This window comes from Crocodylus porosus, unplaced genomic scaffold (assembly GCF_001723895.1).
Source record: "Crocodylus porosus isolate Cpor-Errol unplaced genomic scaffold, CroPor_comp1, whole genome shotgun sequence".
In the NCBI taxonomy this organism is placed as follows: Eukaryota; Metazoa; Chordata; order Crocodylia; family Crocodylidae; genus Crocodylus; species Crocodylus porosus.
This window is the reverse complement of record NW_017728927.1, coordinates 1,289,272-1,305,814: the sequence shown is the minus strand read 5'-3', so window position 1 is coordinate 1,305,814 and position 16,543 is coordinate 1,289,272. Positions and strand designations below refer to the sequence as shown.

Below are 16,543 nucleotides of genomic sequence, written 5' to 3'. Positions count from 1 at the left end.
CAGCTGACTTCCTGCCCTTTGGGCAGGGGGCTGGACTCGATGATCTCCCGAGGTCCCTTCCAGCCCTGATGTCTATGATGTCTATGAAAAGAGCCACAGCACCAGGAATTTCCCCAGGCTGGATCATCTCCAGGAGACTCCACAGAAACAACAACAAAGCCCCAGGCCCTAATATTCTCTTTTCATTTGTCTCCATGAGCTGAAAGAGACATCATGTCTCAACCTTTTCCTCCTGCACGGGGGTCCCTATACAGAGGACCTCAAAGCAGCCATTCACACACTTCTGCATGGGACGGCTGAGATCTGGGTGCACTGGGTAACTTCCGAGTCCATTTTAAAGTCAGCAGAACGATTCTGATTGTTCCCACTAGGGTTTGGCTCAAGATTCACATGCAGAGTTACAGGACTGACCTGACCTTAGGCAGCAGCAAAACTAGAGTTGGGATGCTGAGGTCCCAGCCCTGGACACTGACCTAAAGGGGGCACAAGAACGGCAGCCACAATTGCTACCAGCCTAGCCACTACCGCCACCATGGACACAAAACCTGTCAACCTCACAATCCCCATTTCATGTGCTGGAGGACACTATTAGAAATAAGAACATGCTGAGTAACCTTTTCTTTTCATAAGACATTTTGATCCTCAGCTAATGAACTGGCACAGCGTTACAGAAACTAGCATCCACGGGAGGTGATGAAGCTACACTGGTTTATATGAGAGGCAGGCTGTCTGCAAATGAGGTATTTCCTTGGGCAGTTTTAACTGACTTTTCCCATAGTGAATACTTAACATGAGTCACGGTAAGTTTTACCTTCAATTGCCAGTGCTAATATGGCATGAATTAATTTAATTCTAACATTCTCACTATCTGGCCCCTGCAAATTTACTTGGATGACGAGCATTTTAAAGCTCCTCGCTATGTTCTTTTACTAAATGTCATTTTCCACAGTGTATCTCAACTCACATGAACATTGTCCCTTCTCTGGGATGAGATCTGAGCCAGTGCAGACCAGGTGTGCCTTGGTTATTACTAGGCGCTGCATAAAATCTTACTTCCGTTTTATTTTTCTTTATTGAATTTCACCTTACAGCAAAGACCTTTTGGCTGCTTGCAGATGTTAAAAAAACCCTGCGCTTTACCAGAAGAAACAACGCATTACTTCAACCCAGCTCAGCTGCGTCTGTGTAGACTAGGCACTTCAATGGGGCTTTTTTGCCACTTTTATCTAATAGTGGAGTCAATCAGCTGTTAGATAAAAGTGCCAAAAAAGACCCACTAAAGCACCTGATCTATACAGATGTGGGGCGAGCCAGGTCCAACTAACATGCTGCTTCTTCTGGGCATGTGCTGGCCTTGGTGTGGGAGCGTGCAGAGTTTGAAGTAAAACATGTTTTTTGCTTTGTTTTTTTGTTTTTTTAACACGTGCAAGCAGCCTTTGTTACCAAAACATAACGCTGTTTGCGCACTGAGCTATCTGTCAGGCTGAATGATCACAGTATTCTCTCGTGGCCTTAACATTTATGAAAACAAACACATAGACGTATTAAATCCTCTGACACCAGAAATGACAGGAGTCAAGAGACACTGAATAACCTCAGCCTTTTCAGAGAGGGACTTGGGAGACTGCGTAAGAGGAAACAGCGTAACCCCCCGTCCTGAAAGACACAAGGGTTCTAGGTGAGGCCAAACGCTGGCACCACAACCGCATCGCTCTCGACTGATGTTTCTGCCTTACAGGCAGCAGGATCAGACATCCGTGGAGCAGGAGTTACAGATCCATAGAACAAGACTGGCTCCCACCGGACACTGATGTGGCATGTTTCTGAAACAAGGATCTGATGGAAAATTCTTTTAGTCCAGGGGTTGGCAATGTTTTTGGGCAGAGTGCCAAAAACACCCAATCTCAACTTGTCAGATAATGGTGTGCCGGGGCAGACGGCAGGGGAGCCACAAAGGGCCCCATCTTTGTTGTGGCAGCGCAGCCCTAGCCCCTTCCCCACAGTCCGCTCCAGGCCCATGTGCACCCACCGCCAGCTACATGCCGGGCTGGGGCTCCGCAGACCCCAGTGCAGCAGCTTGCGGCCTCCTCGCTGCCTCATGCGAGCAGCCCCGGCTCAGGGGTGGGCAGCAGGGGCCTGCCCAAAGCCCAGGTCAGCTGTGGCAGGCTGCCAGAACTCTGCAAGCAGCCACATCGGGGTCTGCAGAGCCCCAGCCCGGGTCATGGCTGGCAGCGGATACATGCATGCTGTTGCGGTAAAACTTACTGCCCCAAAAACGATGGAGTGGACCAGGGAGGTTATATGGATTGCATCACGACAGACCTATCCAATTAAAAGATCAAGCAAATAGCTACACATACACAGCTGAAGCAGCAATCCTGCATGCATCCAAGTGAATCTCACCATGCTGCAACAGTCTTGGGTGAATGTAACAGGAGTCCTCGATCAGCCAGCCATGCTGGGGCAAAGATCTCGGGTCACCTTGTCTGCACTGGTCATGTGATGTTCTTGAGATGCAGTCCACGTGGAGAACGCTTGATGGTTCTTCATTGTCTTTCCTTATTCTCTGGTGTGGCATCACTGCTGCTAGGTGGCTGCCAGCCTGTTATCGTTCTAAGCAGTATTTACAAATTCTTCAACATTTTGTGTCAACTTAGACACCACAAACCTGTTTGCTCTTTATTTTCCAAGGTTGGTTTTTTTCTTGTTGTTTACTGGGCCTTCCTGATCTGACTTTCCTACTATCTGTTGTTGTCCTTCTAAGTCTCCAGGTCTAAGTGCAAAATTGCACATCAGCTATTTGAGCCAGTCTGGGTTACTGTCATTCATCCAGAGGATTTTGGGAGTTCTGCTACCCGTGTCAAGTAGCAGAACCCTCAACATGCCTTCTGCTTTCTTCTCTACAATCCCCTCCTTGACAGCTAAGACAGACTCCTCTGTTGCTGTCAATAATTTAGGCCAGTGGTGGGCAATATATGGCCCACGGGCTGCATCCGGCCCACCAGCTGACTGGATCCAGCCCGCAGGCTGGCACCCACCAATGAATTGTATCTGGCCTCACCCGTGGCTGCAGTTCTGCTCTTTCCGGGGGAGAATCTGAAGGTTTGCCCTGGTTTCCCTTGGCCTTACTTTCACCTTCTTGCTTTGCCAGCCTCCTCAACAACTTTGCTGTGGGCAAACCATCCATGCTTCTCATACGGTAGTATTTTATGCCACACTTCCACCCTAAAGGTATCAACCAGTTTTTTTGTTTTCTTCCTCTTTTTCTTTTATCACTTGCAATGCTTGATGCAATCTTTGCTCCATTTCTGTTATCTTACAAACATTCTTCAAAAACATTTATTGCAACACACCAATTGCATCTTTAACTTCTCTATCTCCTGAACCTGACTCTCTCCTTTCTCTCTCTCTCACTGACAGCATTTATCCTGCCTACTTTGCACTTTTGCCTTAACCTGTGCCTAGTCTTTGGTCAGTCCTTTAGCTACCACGAGCAGGCCCTGTAATGCTGCTTGCTGTTAAGTCTTTTATCTGGGTGTGGATTTTTCCCCAGAGGCCACCCACAAGGACAACTGCTTACAAAAATTCTCCAAAGCGTTCTCCTTATTCTCAAATGCCCCTTTGTCCCAAAACAGGGGTGCAGTAGCCTCTGCCAATCATTTCTCAAACTCGTCTACTTCCATTGCCATGGTATTCATTTTGGAAAGGGGAAGATCCCTGGATATTCCCAGCTTTTCCTGACAATACATATTTAACCAGTGTGAGTAGTCTTTAGCACCACATGGCTGATCCTCACACCAACAGCATGTCCCAACAATAACTCCTGCCTCTGCTCCACCTTCTACATGACACATCTTTACTTCTGAGTTGGCCAGATTTACTAGCACTTCTATTACTTTGAGGGTATCAGTCCCTAAAATTCCTCCACCTCCCAATGGAGTGAGCTCAAATGATATCTGGCTCTCCTTTACACATCCCTGTATCTGAAACCTTAGACAAATGCTAAATATGACCTTCGTAGCTTTTCCATTGAACCCCTCTACCAATTCCAGGATGTAAGACTATGGATTTGCCAGGGTTGCTAAGGGAGTATACACATCCAGAAGAGTTCAATATGTTGCCTTCTGATGTTAAGTTTGGCACTGGTAGTATTGCTGGAAGTAGGAGGGCTTTGTTAAGATTGTTTTATCCCTCAGGGAATTTGGTAGTACTGTATCACAATGAGAGAGAGATTCTGGGAGGAAGGCCAGAAGGGTATAAGGCTAGGAATACGATGTAACTCTAGTTACATTACTTTTCAAATTTAACTTTTCATTGCTAAGCGATTAAAAGGATGCACTGGTGTCCAACAGCATTATTTGCTTGTCCTGCGTCCCCTCCTGCTCCTGCTAATACACTGAGATGATCAGGTGGTCCCACACATCAAATTTTAATGGCACTATTTGTTCAGAGGGGCACATGAGGGTCACAGGGCACCCCTGTTTTATATTCCCCATCCCTGGTCTCAGGGTTGGGCTGGATCCCTCTTGCTTTTCCTTTCCTTGTGCAGAGCAAGCCAGAGAAGAAGTTCTGTGGTTGGCAATCCATTTAGATCTTCCTTTGTTCACATTTAATCGTCTCCAGGCCTCCATTCAAATGCTATCCACAGGACTGTCACCACGTCATCTACCTCCTCCCTCGCCTTCATCCTCACCCTGCTATAACTGATGCCTTTTCATGCTGCCCTTGAGCAAATACCCGAGTAATAATGTAATACACGTCACCCAACCTCTGTTCCATTTGTGCTAGTCAGGTAAGTTGTGGCAAGGCTAAATTCGAGGCTCAACCCTTGCAGCAAGGTTTCCATGAAATCTGGCACATCAAAATTTATAGCTGCCCCAGCTGCTAGCATAGCCAGCTGCTATAAAAACAATCGTATTCCTAGCCTTATACCCTTCTGGCCTTCCTCCCAGAATCTCTCTCTCATTGTGATACAGTACTACCAAATTCCCTGAGGGATAAAACAATCTTAACAAAGCCCTCCTACTTCCAGCAATACTACCAGTGCCAAACTTAACATCAGAAGGCAACATATTGAACTCTTCTGGATGCGTATACTCCCTTAGCAACCCTGGCAAATCCATAGTGTTACATCCTGGAATTGGTTCCAAGGCAGTTAGCCAAGCCATTACTGTTTTCTAATTAAGAGGACCTAGCACCCTACTCAGGGCATGCAAACTGGTCAGGGAAATAAGGCTTCACCTCTATCCTGGCTTGGGACCCTGTCACCTGGGGGTCCACACTGGTAACTGTGGTTGTTGTAATTAGCACTTATTGGAGCCAGTGGTGCACATGGAGATGGCTTATGCTGTTACTCATCCTTGTCATCATCATCAGGATGATGACACTGTACAACCTGCTCACACAGACACTTCTGACCCTGTACAACCTCCTGCTGCATCTGTGCCACTTCCACGGACAAGGCCTTACATACCATTAACAATCCCTGCAAAGCAGCCCCCTTCTTAGGCTTTACTCCTGTCACTAGTACAGCCCAGTGCTGTTTCAACTTTTCTTATGCATCCTTGCCTACAAATGGCTTGGAGTCCCAAGGACCCTTTCCATGCTCTTTCACAAGCCTCTCCAGCAGGGAGATCAATTTTCCCTGTTCCTCGCTTTCCATCATACCCACCATAGGAAGTACCTTTACTTAACCCAAGTGGACTTCAGCTCGTACCATTGCCTGACTCACAGACTTTAGGTAATCTCCGAGACCAGGTTGCCAGATTGCAACCCTGTCAACCTTGGAGCTGCTACTCTTGTATGCCACTTTGCTTGATCTGGTCAATCAACCACCCCCTTCGAGCCCCACGTTGAGCACCAAATGATGGGGTAAAACTTACAACCCCACAAGTGCTGGAGTGCACCAGGGAAGTTATACAGATTGCACCATGGCACACCTGTCCGGTTAAAAGATCAAGCCAAGCTTTACTGGCTACACACACACAGCTAAAGCAGCAATGCTAGACACATTAAACTGAACTTCACTGTGTTTCAACAGCTTGGGTGGATATAATTAGAGCCCTCGCTCAGCCAGCCATGCTGGGGCAAGGATCTCGGGTCACTGTCTGCACTGGTCACGTGATGGGAGTTCTGCTACTCACGTCAAGTAGCAGCCTTCTTCTCTCCTCTCAACACGCACCTCCGGGTGGAGGGCCGGGAAGGGGTCGCTGCCACAACAAGGATCAGACTCCTTGTGGCGCCCCCCCCATTCAGCACAGGTGTGTGGGCACCCATCACCAGCAACAAGGAGGGCTAAGGTCCACAAACCTCAGAGCAACAGCTTGAAGCTTCCCAGCCACCTGCGACAGGCAGCCCAGGCTCTGGGCAGACCCCTGCCACCTCCCAAGGATCCCGGGCTGTTGGTAGCAGGTGGTAGGCAGGCTGCAAACCACTGCATCTAGCTCTGGGGAGCCCCGGCCCACCTTGCTGCTGATGGCAGGTGCATGCGCGCCTCCAGGTGGATAGCAGGGGAACTGCGAGGGGTCCAATCCTTGTGACAGCTCAGCCTCACCTCTTCCCCACCATCCAACCAAAGGCAGGCATGCCAAGCAAAATGCTTTCACATGCCAAGCAGTACAGTGGCAAGAAAGTTTGGCACCCAGGGCAGAGCCTGCAGCGGCAGCCTGTCCTCGCTCTGCACTCAGATCGGGGGGGCACCCTCCCCCCATGCTAGCCCAGGAGTACATGCAACAGTGGGAACTGCCCTGCCCCCAAATGAGCCGCTCACAGCCCTGTCCCGCAACCCACCCTGGCTGGGCAGCACCCTTTGCTTTGGTGCCTGGGGCAGTCGCCTCATTTCCTCCCCCTCCCCCCCACCTGCCCCGCCCTTGCTACGGCACTGATGCCAAGCCCTGGTAGGTGTACCAGGGGTTTCCAACTCCTGTTCTAGTCCTAAGCCCATTTCTCCAGCATGCCCATTTCCAACCACAAACATGGTAACTCCTGGTAAAGAGGTTTCCTTTGCAACAGGAAGAAGAGAATGTGTAACCCGCAGGCCTGCATGTGTTACACGTTCCTCTCTGTCCAAAACCCAGAGGCTCAGTCTGTTACAGACCCCAGCCACCGAACCTGGCTCTTTAGCTCAATCTATAGAGGCTAGTCAGTGCGTGTAGCACTGGAGGGTTATGTTCAACCCATATGGATGGCTATCATACATGCAGTAGAAGTACTTACTTCATGCCTCCAACTGCACAGTTCTACCTGCTGCTTCTCCCACCCACTGATGACAGTGCAGTTGGGCATCAGGCACAGAGACATTATATTAATCCTTCCTGTTTAGTTTTTAAATTCCCTGGTAGTGAGCTTGAACTGGAGTTGTGGATCTGTGTGGGCCCCTCCATGGGGAAGGTGAGTGCAGAAAGGGTATGATTTACTAGGTCGGAGCAAAAAGGTATTTTCATTTGAACCATTTGTAAGCATGTAAACCTCTCCTTGCAATGACAGGAAACAGAACGCAATAGCCTTGCAGAACGAGCTTTGGAAAAGGCATCTGACCTGTCTACTGATGCCCAAGACACAGGAAATATTAAGAAAACAAAACAGCCAAATGGTGAAAAGCAAATTAGATATCTTTAAGAACCTATAGATTTAGACACAAGTGAGCAACATAAAGAATATTATTATATATGTGAATGATCTTGAACTTTCTTCTTTAAATACAATCCACACAATGGCTGAAGTAATGCTACTTTAACATAATAGCACTCGTAGTTTAAAAAGGCAGCACTAGCATGTTTCATCTCATAAATTTAGGGGTAATGTAGACAGGGATGCTCAAATGCCAGATGTGGCCCATGGCACCATGTCATCCTCTCAGGGCAGGAGTCCGAGCCACCTCACTCCCTCAAGGAAGTCCCACCACAGTGGCCGCTCCCTGGTTCCAACTCCACTGGACTGCAAAGAGGTGAATACACATGTGAGCAGCATTCATAGGACAGCCTATGAAATCCAGGACTGTCCTGACCAAACTGGGACGTATGGTCACCCTACTTATTGGACATCATTGGCTCAGGGAGGATAAATGTATTTGTAGATAACACAAGTATATTCTCTAAATAGTAGGCCACACTGCATTAAGACCTCTGCAAAATTGCAGAGGTTGCCCCTATGGCTTTTCAAAGGGGCTAAGAAAAAGGGTATTCAATCCCCTACTCTCCTGCTGCTGGTTTTACAGCAGACTCTTCTAGACAGGTCCAAGCCATATTGGGGCCTTTGTCTCTTAGGCCAAAACCCATTCATTTGGATCCAAATACCTATTTGCTGTCAGTGTTCACTATCATAAATGGATCTATTTGCAGAAAGTTGGATCCTATTAAAAAGGCAGTGACAAAAATCCCATTGACTTTCAGTAGGGCACAATCATGGGCATGCGTAAGTGCTTAATAATGTCTTTAACTTGAAGTCACTGGCTTTCACCTTTGGGCACCCAAATAAGTGCTTTGACAAATTACCAGGCATAAGCCCCTGGTATTTGCTGAATCAGTACCTAATATGTTAGGGATCTTAAATCTAATCTCTAGCAATTTGACAACAAATAATATAGCTGACTAAAAAATTTAATTTCCCGCATCTCAAATCCATGGTTTCATTATGGTTTTATTGAAGATATGTAATTAACAGCATAAACCTTTTCAAACACAATACATTTCCTCACACTCACGCCAGGCTCTCCTCGCAAGACTACATTTTAATTGTATTTCAGTCTCTATGTATTTCAGTGATTGAAAAACGTGCCCATCTGACATTCTACCACATGTATCGAAAATACTGATAAATGTGTAGTGTTCAGCTTCGCTTTCCTAGTTTGTTATAAATATACTTGTATGCAATATGTCCAAATGCCAACACATAGCAAAAAAAGCAGAAAGGCCCTAATCCTGTGCTCGTTCTGTTTTATGGGTTTGATCCTGTGCTAGTAAAGTCAGTGGAAATTTGTCCATTGACTTCAGTGGGAGTTTTGCAAGCCCAAGGAATGCAGAGCTGGACTTCTACTGATTCATATCACTATTAAAGGGAAAGGCAGATGCCAGAGAAAGTTTAAACCAGTGTTCTTGACCTTTGAAGACTCGAGGCATCCCTCTTGCCAGCTCTTAGCTTTCACTCATTTTTTGACTCCAGAAAAATAATAGAGCAATTTTTCTTTTGCAAAGAACTGAGAAAGACCACAACAGGTTGGAATATTTTTAATGGTATGGGCCAGAATGTTTTTACTGCCATGGATTCCTGAAATCTCTGAATGTATCTCATAAATCATGTTTGCACCTAACAGTGCAAAACACCTTGAAAAGATCCCAAGGCACTACAGGGAGCACGCTGTAGTGTGCTAATCACACGGCATCCTGGTTGAGAATCACTGGTTTAAACTTATGGTTTGTGTGCCTGTACCAGCCATGGAGCACTTCCATTGTCGTTCATTTAGTTGTGTGTGACTGTATCTTTATTATGTATTGTTCACATGGTTGTGTCACTGTACTCAGAATGCAAAATAAAAAGCATACATCTCTGTGAGCGAAACTGGTTTGGTTTTAAATAAACTCTATTAAGTCTACCTATTCTACTGTCAGGGCCTAAATCAAAGGCAATAATATGCAAATACCGTGCCATGACATTTTGAAAACATGCACTGCCCTTTTAAAGATATGCCTGTTGAATATATTGCTTGTAATTCTGAAGATATATGCCTTATATATAAGGCACCCAATAACCAGCCTTTCATTCCTGGTTACTTCTGAAACACATTTTTCAGGCACCGCTTCTGGGATGGCAGATCTGAAAGCTCAGCATGCTCAGGTTCACTATAAGGCACAGCCATGTCAGAAATAACCCTTTAAAGCTTAGGTGGAATGTAGCAGATTCTCTCTGTTAAATTTAGAAATGAGGAGTTTGCGTCTTTTCACTTTCAGTGCAGTGCCTAAAATTCACACATTTAAAAGGAAAATATTCTGCACTGCATAGGGAATATCCTAGTCCAGTAGTTCTCAATCTTTTTAGACTCAAGGTATCCATCAGAAAATGCCAACTCTTTGCTTTCACTCATTTTTTTACTTTGATTTGAATCACTGTTCTGAGTCAATTTGGCCGACTCTGATTCGGAGATTCGGCCACTGCTGAATTGGCCAAATCTTCGAATTGTCCCCATCCCCCGGCCACTCTCTCAGCCCCGTCAATGGCTGTTCCGCCCAGCTCCACCTCCTGGCTCTTTAAAAAAAAAACCCTGGCACTCACCAGCTGCTGCGATCCCCACTGCCCCATGCTGCTTGGGGAGCTCTGTCACGCAGCCCCATCTCCCACCTGGCCCCAGCTCCTGGGTCTTTAAAAAAAACAAAAACACTCACCAGCTGATCATCCCCTACCCTTCCAATGCCCTACACTCGTGTCCTGATTCAATTTGGATTCAGAGATTCAGCTGCCGAATCGGGCCAAATCTCCAAATCTAATCAGCACCTGAAACTTCACACAGCCCTAGTAGGCAGCTATACAAAGGAAAGATGTATCCCAGAAATAATTAATAACTATGACTATCATGTAACACATTCATGCTCTTCAAGAGATTGACTTTGCTACTCAGGTTATCTAGTCTTTTTTCTTCCCCAGTAACAGCAATTTGGTTGAACAGCACATAGTTAAAAGGCAAAATGGACACTAGATCCTTCATCAGACAGGTCAAGGAGCAGCACTGTGACTATTAACCTCTCTGCACTACTCAGTAGAAACAAAATGCACCGGGACGTGTTCTATCATGTTGTAACAGGCAGGATTTGAGATGAGAGCACACGTTTCTCAGAAGACTCTTCCTAAGCCCCAGGCTGATGAATCAACAGGGAGACATTATTTCTCCTCCATCCTGAAATGCTGCCTGTCACAGGGAGCTCCTGTTACTTTAAGGGAGAAGCCACAGCAGGGATGTCCCTAGGTGGGGGAAGACAGCGGATTCTGGGCTAGCTGCAGGGGGGTAGGGAGCCAGGGACCTATAGGCTGTAGGCTAAGGCTAAGAAAGCCGAAGCTTATACATGAAGGTCAAGGGTGACATAGTGATAACTGCAAGACATAGGTGTGGCTATGGGCAAGGCTAAAGGCCACTATTAAGAGCCCCAAGGCTTAATTAGGGCCATGGCTGGTGACTACTGGCTTGGAATAGTGCCACCTGGGCACCCATAGGACTGTTGGGACTCAAGAGATCTGCAAAGAACCATGAAGTCATAGGTGCTGAATTTTTGTTTGCTGGTGGGTGCTTGCAGGCATAAAAAAAAAAGGCACTTTGCTTTTAACTTGGCACATTCCTGTGCCAAGCCCCACACATGCCCAAAAGAAGCAGCACATTCACTTCTACCTAGCTCTGCAGCATCTGTAAAGATTCGGTGCTTTAGAGGGGCTTTTTGGGTACTTTTATCTAACAGTTGATTGAACCAGCTGCAGAGCTGGGTTGAAGTCACACACTGCTTCTTCCAGTAAAACTTTTTTCTTTTTTTTTTTCTTTTACATCCACAAGTGGCTTAGTGGGTGCTGAGCACCTGGTATTTTTTTTTTGGTGGGTGCTCGAGCCCTGGACCACCCATAGAGTCGGTGCCTATGCATGCAGGTTTGAGTTAGGGGGCAGAGGACCCAGAGACCCCAGGAGGTCCATTAGATCGGCAGATGCCGATGAGAGCGTTCCAGGACCCCGGGGCAGCCTCCCAATCAATATCCAAAGAACATCAAGATGTGGCAGGTGAAACAAACAGGAGAGATTATACAGAGGACTGGGAGCATAGGCTGGATAAAGGTGGCCCCTAGGTGTACCACCCCAGGCCCTGACCTGCCACACTGCCCACAGAGACTTTCAACAAATATGGTATTTGATTCCTCATTTGTGCAGCTGCAGCAAGATAGAGAACACCCACTTTCAATAACACGAGCTGGAGAAGCTGCATAGACAACTATAACTATTTTTTAATGTCATTGAATAGAAGAGTATTTGTAAATACACCTGAGAAAGGGTCCACTGATGGCCAAAACCTTACTTCTGTCCCTCCTGAGTATACAGCTGATCCAATAAAATATATCACTTGCAAAAATCCTAGCCTTTCAAAAATAAAGTCATGTGATACTTGTGAAAAGGAAACTCATTGCACACCACAATGGTTTTAAAAGTCAGGAAACTCAAAGTTATGGTTCCCACAGCAACACAGGCGAATGGTGCCTCCTGAGTCTGGGGGGGGCACCAGATCGCCAACCAGGGTGGGATGTCCCTGCTGGGGCTGATTGCTGATGGCGGCCTGGGGGCACAGCACCCCATTGCCAAGTCAGCAGTGAAACTGGAAGTGCGGTTTCGTGGCTGGCACTTCCAGGGGGTGCACAGCCGATCTCAGGGGGTGCGCATGCACCCACGTGCACCCCCTACATGTCGCCAGTGTACAGCAACCATACCTCTATAACTTCACATCTGTATAAGAAGAGAGCCACTCAGTAGTCTCAGATGGTGTGACAGAGTTACTGGAAGGCTAGAACAACTTCCTTAGGAAAAGAGACTAAAAAAGACTGGCAGCATTCAGTCTGGAAGGGGAAGTGAGAACAGGGAAACGTGACAGAAATAAATAGTGACCAGTACAGAAAAGCTAAACCAAATCCTCTTACTTATCTTCTCATAATTCAAAACCAGGAGGACTGCAAATGAAATGGAAAGGCAGCCCTTTTCAAATGGATTCAACAAAAGCTATTTCTTCTGTATATATGTAACCTATGAAGCTCACAGGCACAAGGTGCCAAAGGCCGGAAAATTAGTAGGACTCAAAAGAGGATTAGCTATTTCAATGGAACGGCAAACATATTCACACTTACATTGAATAAAACATTTTAAAGATAGGACAACCCTCATTCTTCAGGGCTTCAGAGGATGCAGGGCTGACCATTAACTATAAGGTGATGTGGTTGGTTCACAGGGCACTGGCTAGACTTCAGCTCTGCCACTGTTTTGCTGAGGATTAACGGGCAATTTCTCTCTTTTCCAAGTTTCAGGGATACAGGTTTTAGCTGTGTCGGTCTAAGAATACAAGTAGTCAGTGTGCTAGACACAGTATCTTTATTAGACCAACTAGACAGGTGCAAAAAAGAGTTCTCTCTTTATTTGCAAGCTTTCAGGTGCACACACCCTTCCTCAGGCATAGGAGAATGCCTGGGCTAGACCAGTGGTCACCAACCAGTCAATCTTGATCGACTGGTCAATCGTGGAGCCTCCAACAATCGATCTCAGTCTGTCAGAGGCTCCCCGATTGGGAGCAGTAGGACACACATGGCTGGGCTGAGCCATGCCCCATGTCACCGGCTGGGCTGGGCGAGTGGGGTGAGACCTGGACGGCTTGTCCGGGAGGGGGTGGGGAGGGACGGGGCAGATCCTGGGGTGCCAAAAAGTGATCTTCACCATAAAAACGTTGGAGACCACTGGGCTAGAGAGAAGGTGATGCACAGTAGCTGATGGTGAATAATATAAAGAGGAGGAATGGGAATGTTTGTTTTTAATATTAGAGAACAGAATCAGACTATTACAAGCTACATAAAAGTGTTTAAATGTTTCAGACAAGATATAGGGCAGCTAAGCAATATATGTCCATATACTATTTGTTGCCCATGGGACAAGAAAACATTCCTCAGAAGCAGAGATCTTTTCCCCTGGTTTTTTTCTCACACCACAGTCCCCGCTACTTTTATTGGTACCCTTTTCTAACTAGTTCATAAGCTCTTCAGGGCAGAGGCATTTTTTTAATGCTTGCAAAACACGGCATGCACCTGACCTATAGCAACAAGGAAGGAGCAAAAATAGACATAGCATTGTTCCCTACATGAAATTCTTACCCCAGTCAGTCATCTTTACTTGGTTTTTGTTTTTCCTTTATGTGATTCTCAAGTGCATCACAAAGATGCTCTTCAGCACATACTCACTGAAACCAAATCAGAACTAACATTACCCTTTTTTAAAAATGAATGAATAACTAAATAAATAAAAGGCTTTTCTTCCACCATTGAGCAAAAATGTTCCCAAGACCCACTACTGTTCATTAAGATAGACAAAAATGATAAGCCATATCAAACTTCAGACATTTCAGCACAGCACGATGGAAAGCTGCCTGAACAGCCCCGGGATGGCAGGGCCCAGCACTGGGTGCTCTGCTTCACCCTGCTATAGCCGGCAGAGGGAGCACGTGCTTACTAGCAAACAACTCCAGGAGCAGAGACTGCACAAATCCACAAACAAGTCTCATTAATTTTAAGAGCCAATAAAAAACACTGGGACTATGAGGAAGGACTATGTGCATGTGCCAGATGGAAAAAGACTTAGATAGTCAAGGCGGCAATTCTGTATCTGCATAGAGTATGTTAGAGGAAATGAAGAAAATAAATGAATTATGTTAGGAAAAACCTTGACTATTTAATATGTTTCTGGTGCTGTTACTAAGCAGTCCTCGCACCCTTCTTCTGACTAGAATATTAAGTGTGGCTCTACTTTGAAAAGCAACTATGCAAATAGCAGGCTGGGATTTTGTGTTTACCATCTCCCAGTGATGACTGCCAAACGTGCTCAGTTTACAAGTAGACAGATTTTGTTCAAGCCTGTAAACTAAACCTGAAAATTAATGTTAGCCTAGACCCTAGGCTCTGTATTTCCAGTGCCTCCCCACCAGGGGAAGTATTCTGCACGTCCCACTCTAGCCTCAGCAACATGAATTGTGCCAGGGCCTTCTACTGATTCCAACAAGTATAAAGAATTGGGACTTACCAATACACAAGAAAGAATAATCTCCCACAGCCGCGTTGGTTCTACAGGCCAAATAGGAACTGAAAATGCAAATACTCTTAAATGAGCAATATTTATATATTTATGTAGACCAGGCGTGGGCAGTTATTTGGATCTGTGGGCCACATAAGAAGCTTTGGTGAGCTGTTGCAGGCCAGGTCAGTGCCACACAACAGCTCACAAAACTCCCTAAGGAGCTCTGTTCCACATTCATCCCACAGATGGGTGGGTGGGGAGCAGCAACCAGGAGTGGGACAGGTGGGCAGAGCTGGGGCTGGGATCATGGGGCAGTGACAGCATGGGGCCAGGGGCCAGGGCCAAGGGCAGTGCTATGATCTGCCACCCACATGCTCCTGGGACAGGCGCCAGTCCTGTGGGCAGGGGAGTGCGGGGAGCAGATCATGGCTCTGCTCCAGGCCCCGGGCCTGTACTGTCACCACCAGCGAGCCTGGGGGGTCCCATGGAGACCAGCGGGGACCTGCGCAGGTAGGGTGCACAGCCAGGTGGATGGGCTGGGGCTGTGGGTGGGCACAGAGCTGCATCCAAGGCTGGGATCTCAGGACGGTCAGAGTGCAGGGCTGGGGCCTGGGACAGAGCTATGATTCACTGCCCGCACGCCCCTGCCCGTGGAACCCACACCCATCGCAGGGCCATGAGGGCAGTGGATCATAGCTCTGCCCCAGCCCTGAATTATCACCACCCCAGGATCCTGTTGCATGATCCTAGTCTTGCTCACATGTCCTGCTCCCTAACACCACTACCTGCCCACCCATTGCCCTATCCCATCTGCCCGCCCGCACACCCTGCCCACGCAGGTCCAGTTCCTGGTGGTGGGTACGAAGCAGGCAGACCGGGCTGCCCAGGCAGTGAGGCTGGGTCTGACAGCAGCAGCTGCCAGAACGAGCCACCAACAGGGCTGCTGGGAAGCAAGCCCACCCATTGCACCGCCCCAGGTTTGCTGCATGCCAGGGGGGCAGTGGGACTGGCCATACATGCCACAGCCCAGACTTCCCCTATACCTGTACTGGGCAGGGCCGAGAGACCTGCTGCAAGCCAGACAAAATCCCTCAGGAGGCTGAATCCAGTCGTATTTTGCCCACCCCTGATTTAGACACATGTAGGGAACAGATCTATCAAGTTTGAGGGGCGATTTTTACACAGACATTTTTCAAACTAGTCCTAGGAATGTATGATGGTCATGTGTGACTGCTTACATCGTAAAACAGCTACCTTTGTGTAATCAGGGGGGCCAAACAAAGTGTGTCAGCTGCCAGACAAACTCAATTAGCTGGTGGTGTTTTTCCCATGGCCATAAAGAGTAAAACAAATACTGTAGGTAAGAACACTTGTTCTGGCATTAAACTTTTGTGGGTATTTTAGGGAGAAGGGAAAAATAGGCCTGTGACCTCTATTAAGATACCAGTTGTCACAAACCTACTCAAGAAAGTCGTGAATACATACAGAACAGAGCAAAATATGGGCGTAAAGTAGGGGTGGGCAAAATATGGCCTGTGGGCCAGATATGGCTCACTAACTGATTGGATCTGGCCTGCAGGTGACTGGCCGCCAATTTGTTAGAAATATTATTAAAAATGCATTATCAATAGCAGATTTAGAAAAACACAGCTGCTAGCCCTCCTTGTCTCCTTAATGGGAGAGGGAAGGGGGGTTGGAAATTGAAGGGAAAACTACCAAGGGCTCTTTGTACTAAGGTATCACTCTCTCTTTGTTCTG

At 47.0% G+C, this 16,543-nt stretch overlaps 1 protein-coding gene across 1 annotated transcript in view; it reads right to left on the bottom strand.

The window, feature by feature from the left end:
* Window positions 1-3,656: 3,656 nt before the first annotated feature.
* ZP2 (zona pellucida glycoprotein 2) overlaps window positions 3,657-16,543 on the bottom strand; it is a 25,697-nt gene continuing 12,810 nt past the window's right edge. The window contains exon 19 of the mRNA XM_019542105.1: window positions 3,657-3,983. Coding sequence (XP_019397650.1) covers window positions 3,657-3,983 — 327 coding nt within the window. The remainder of the gene's footprint in view (window positions 3,984-16,543) is intronic.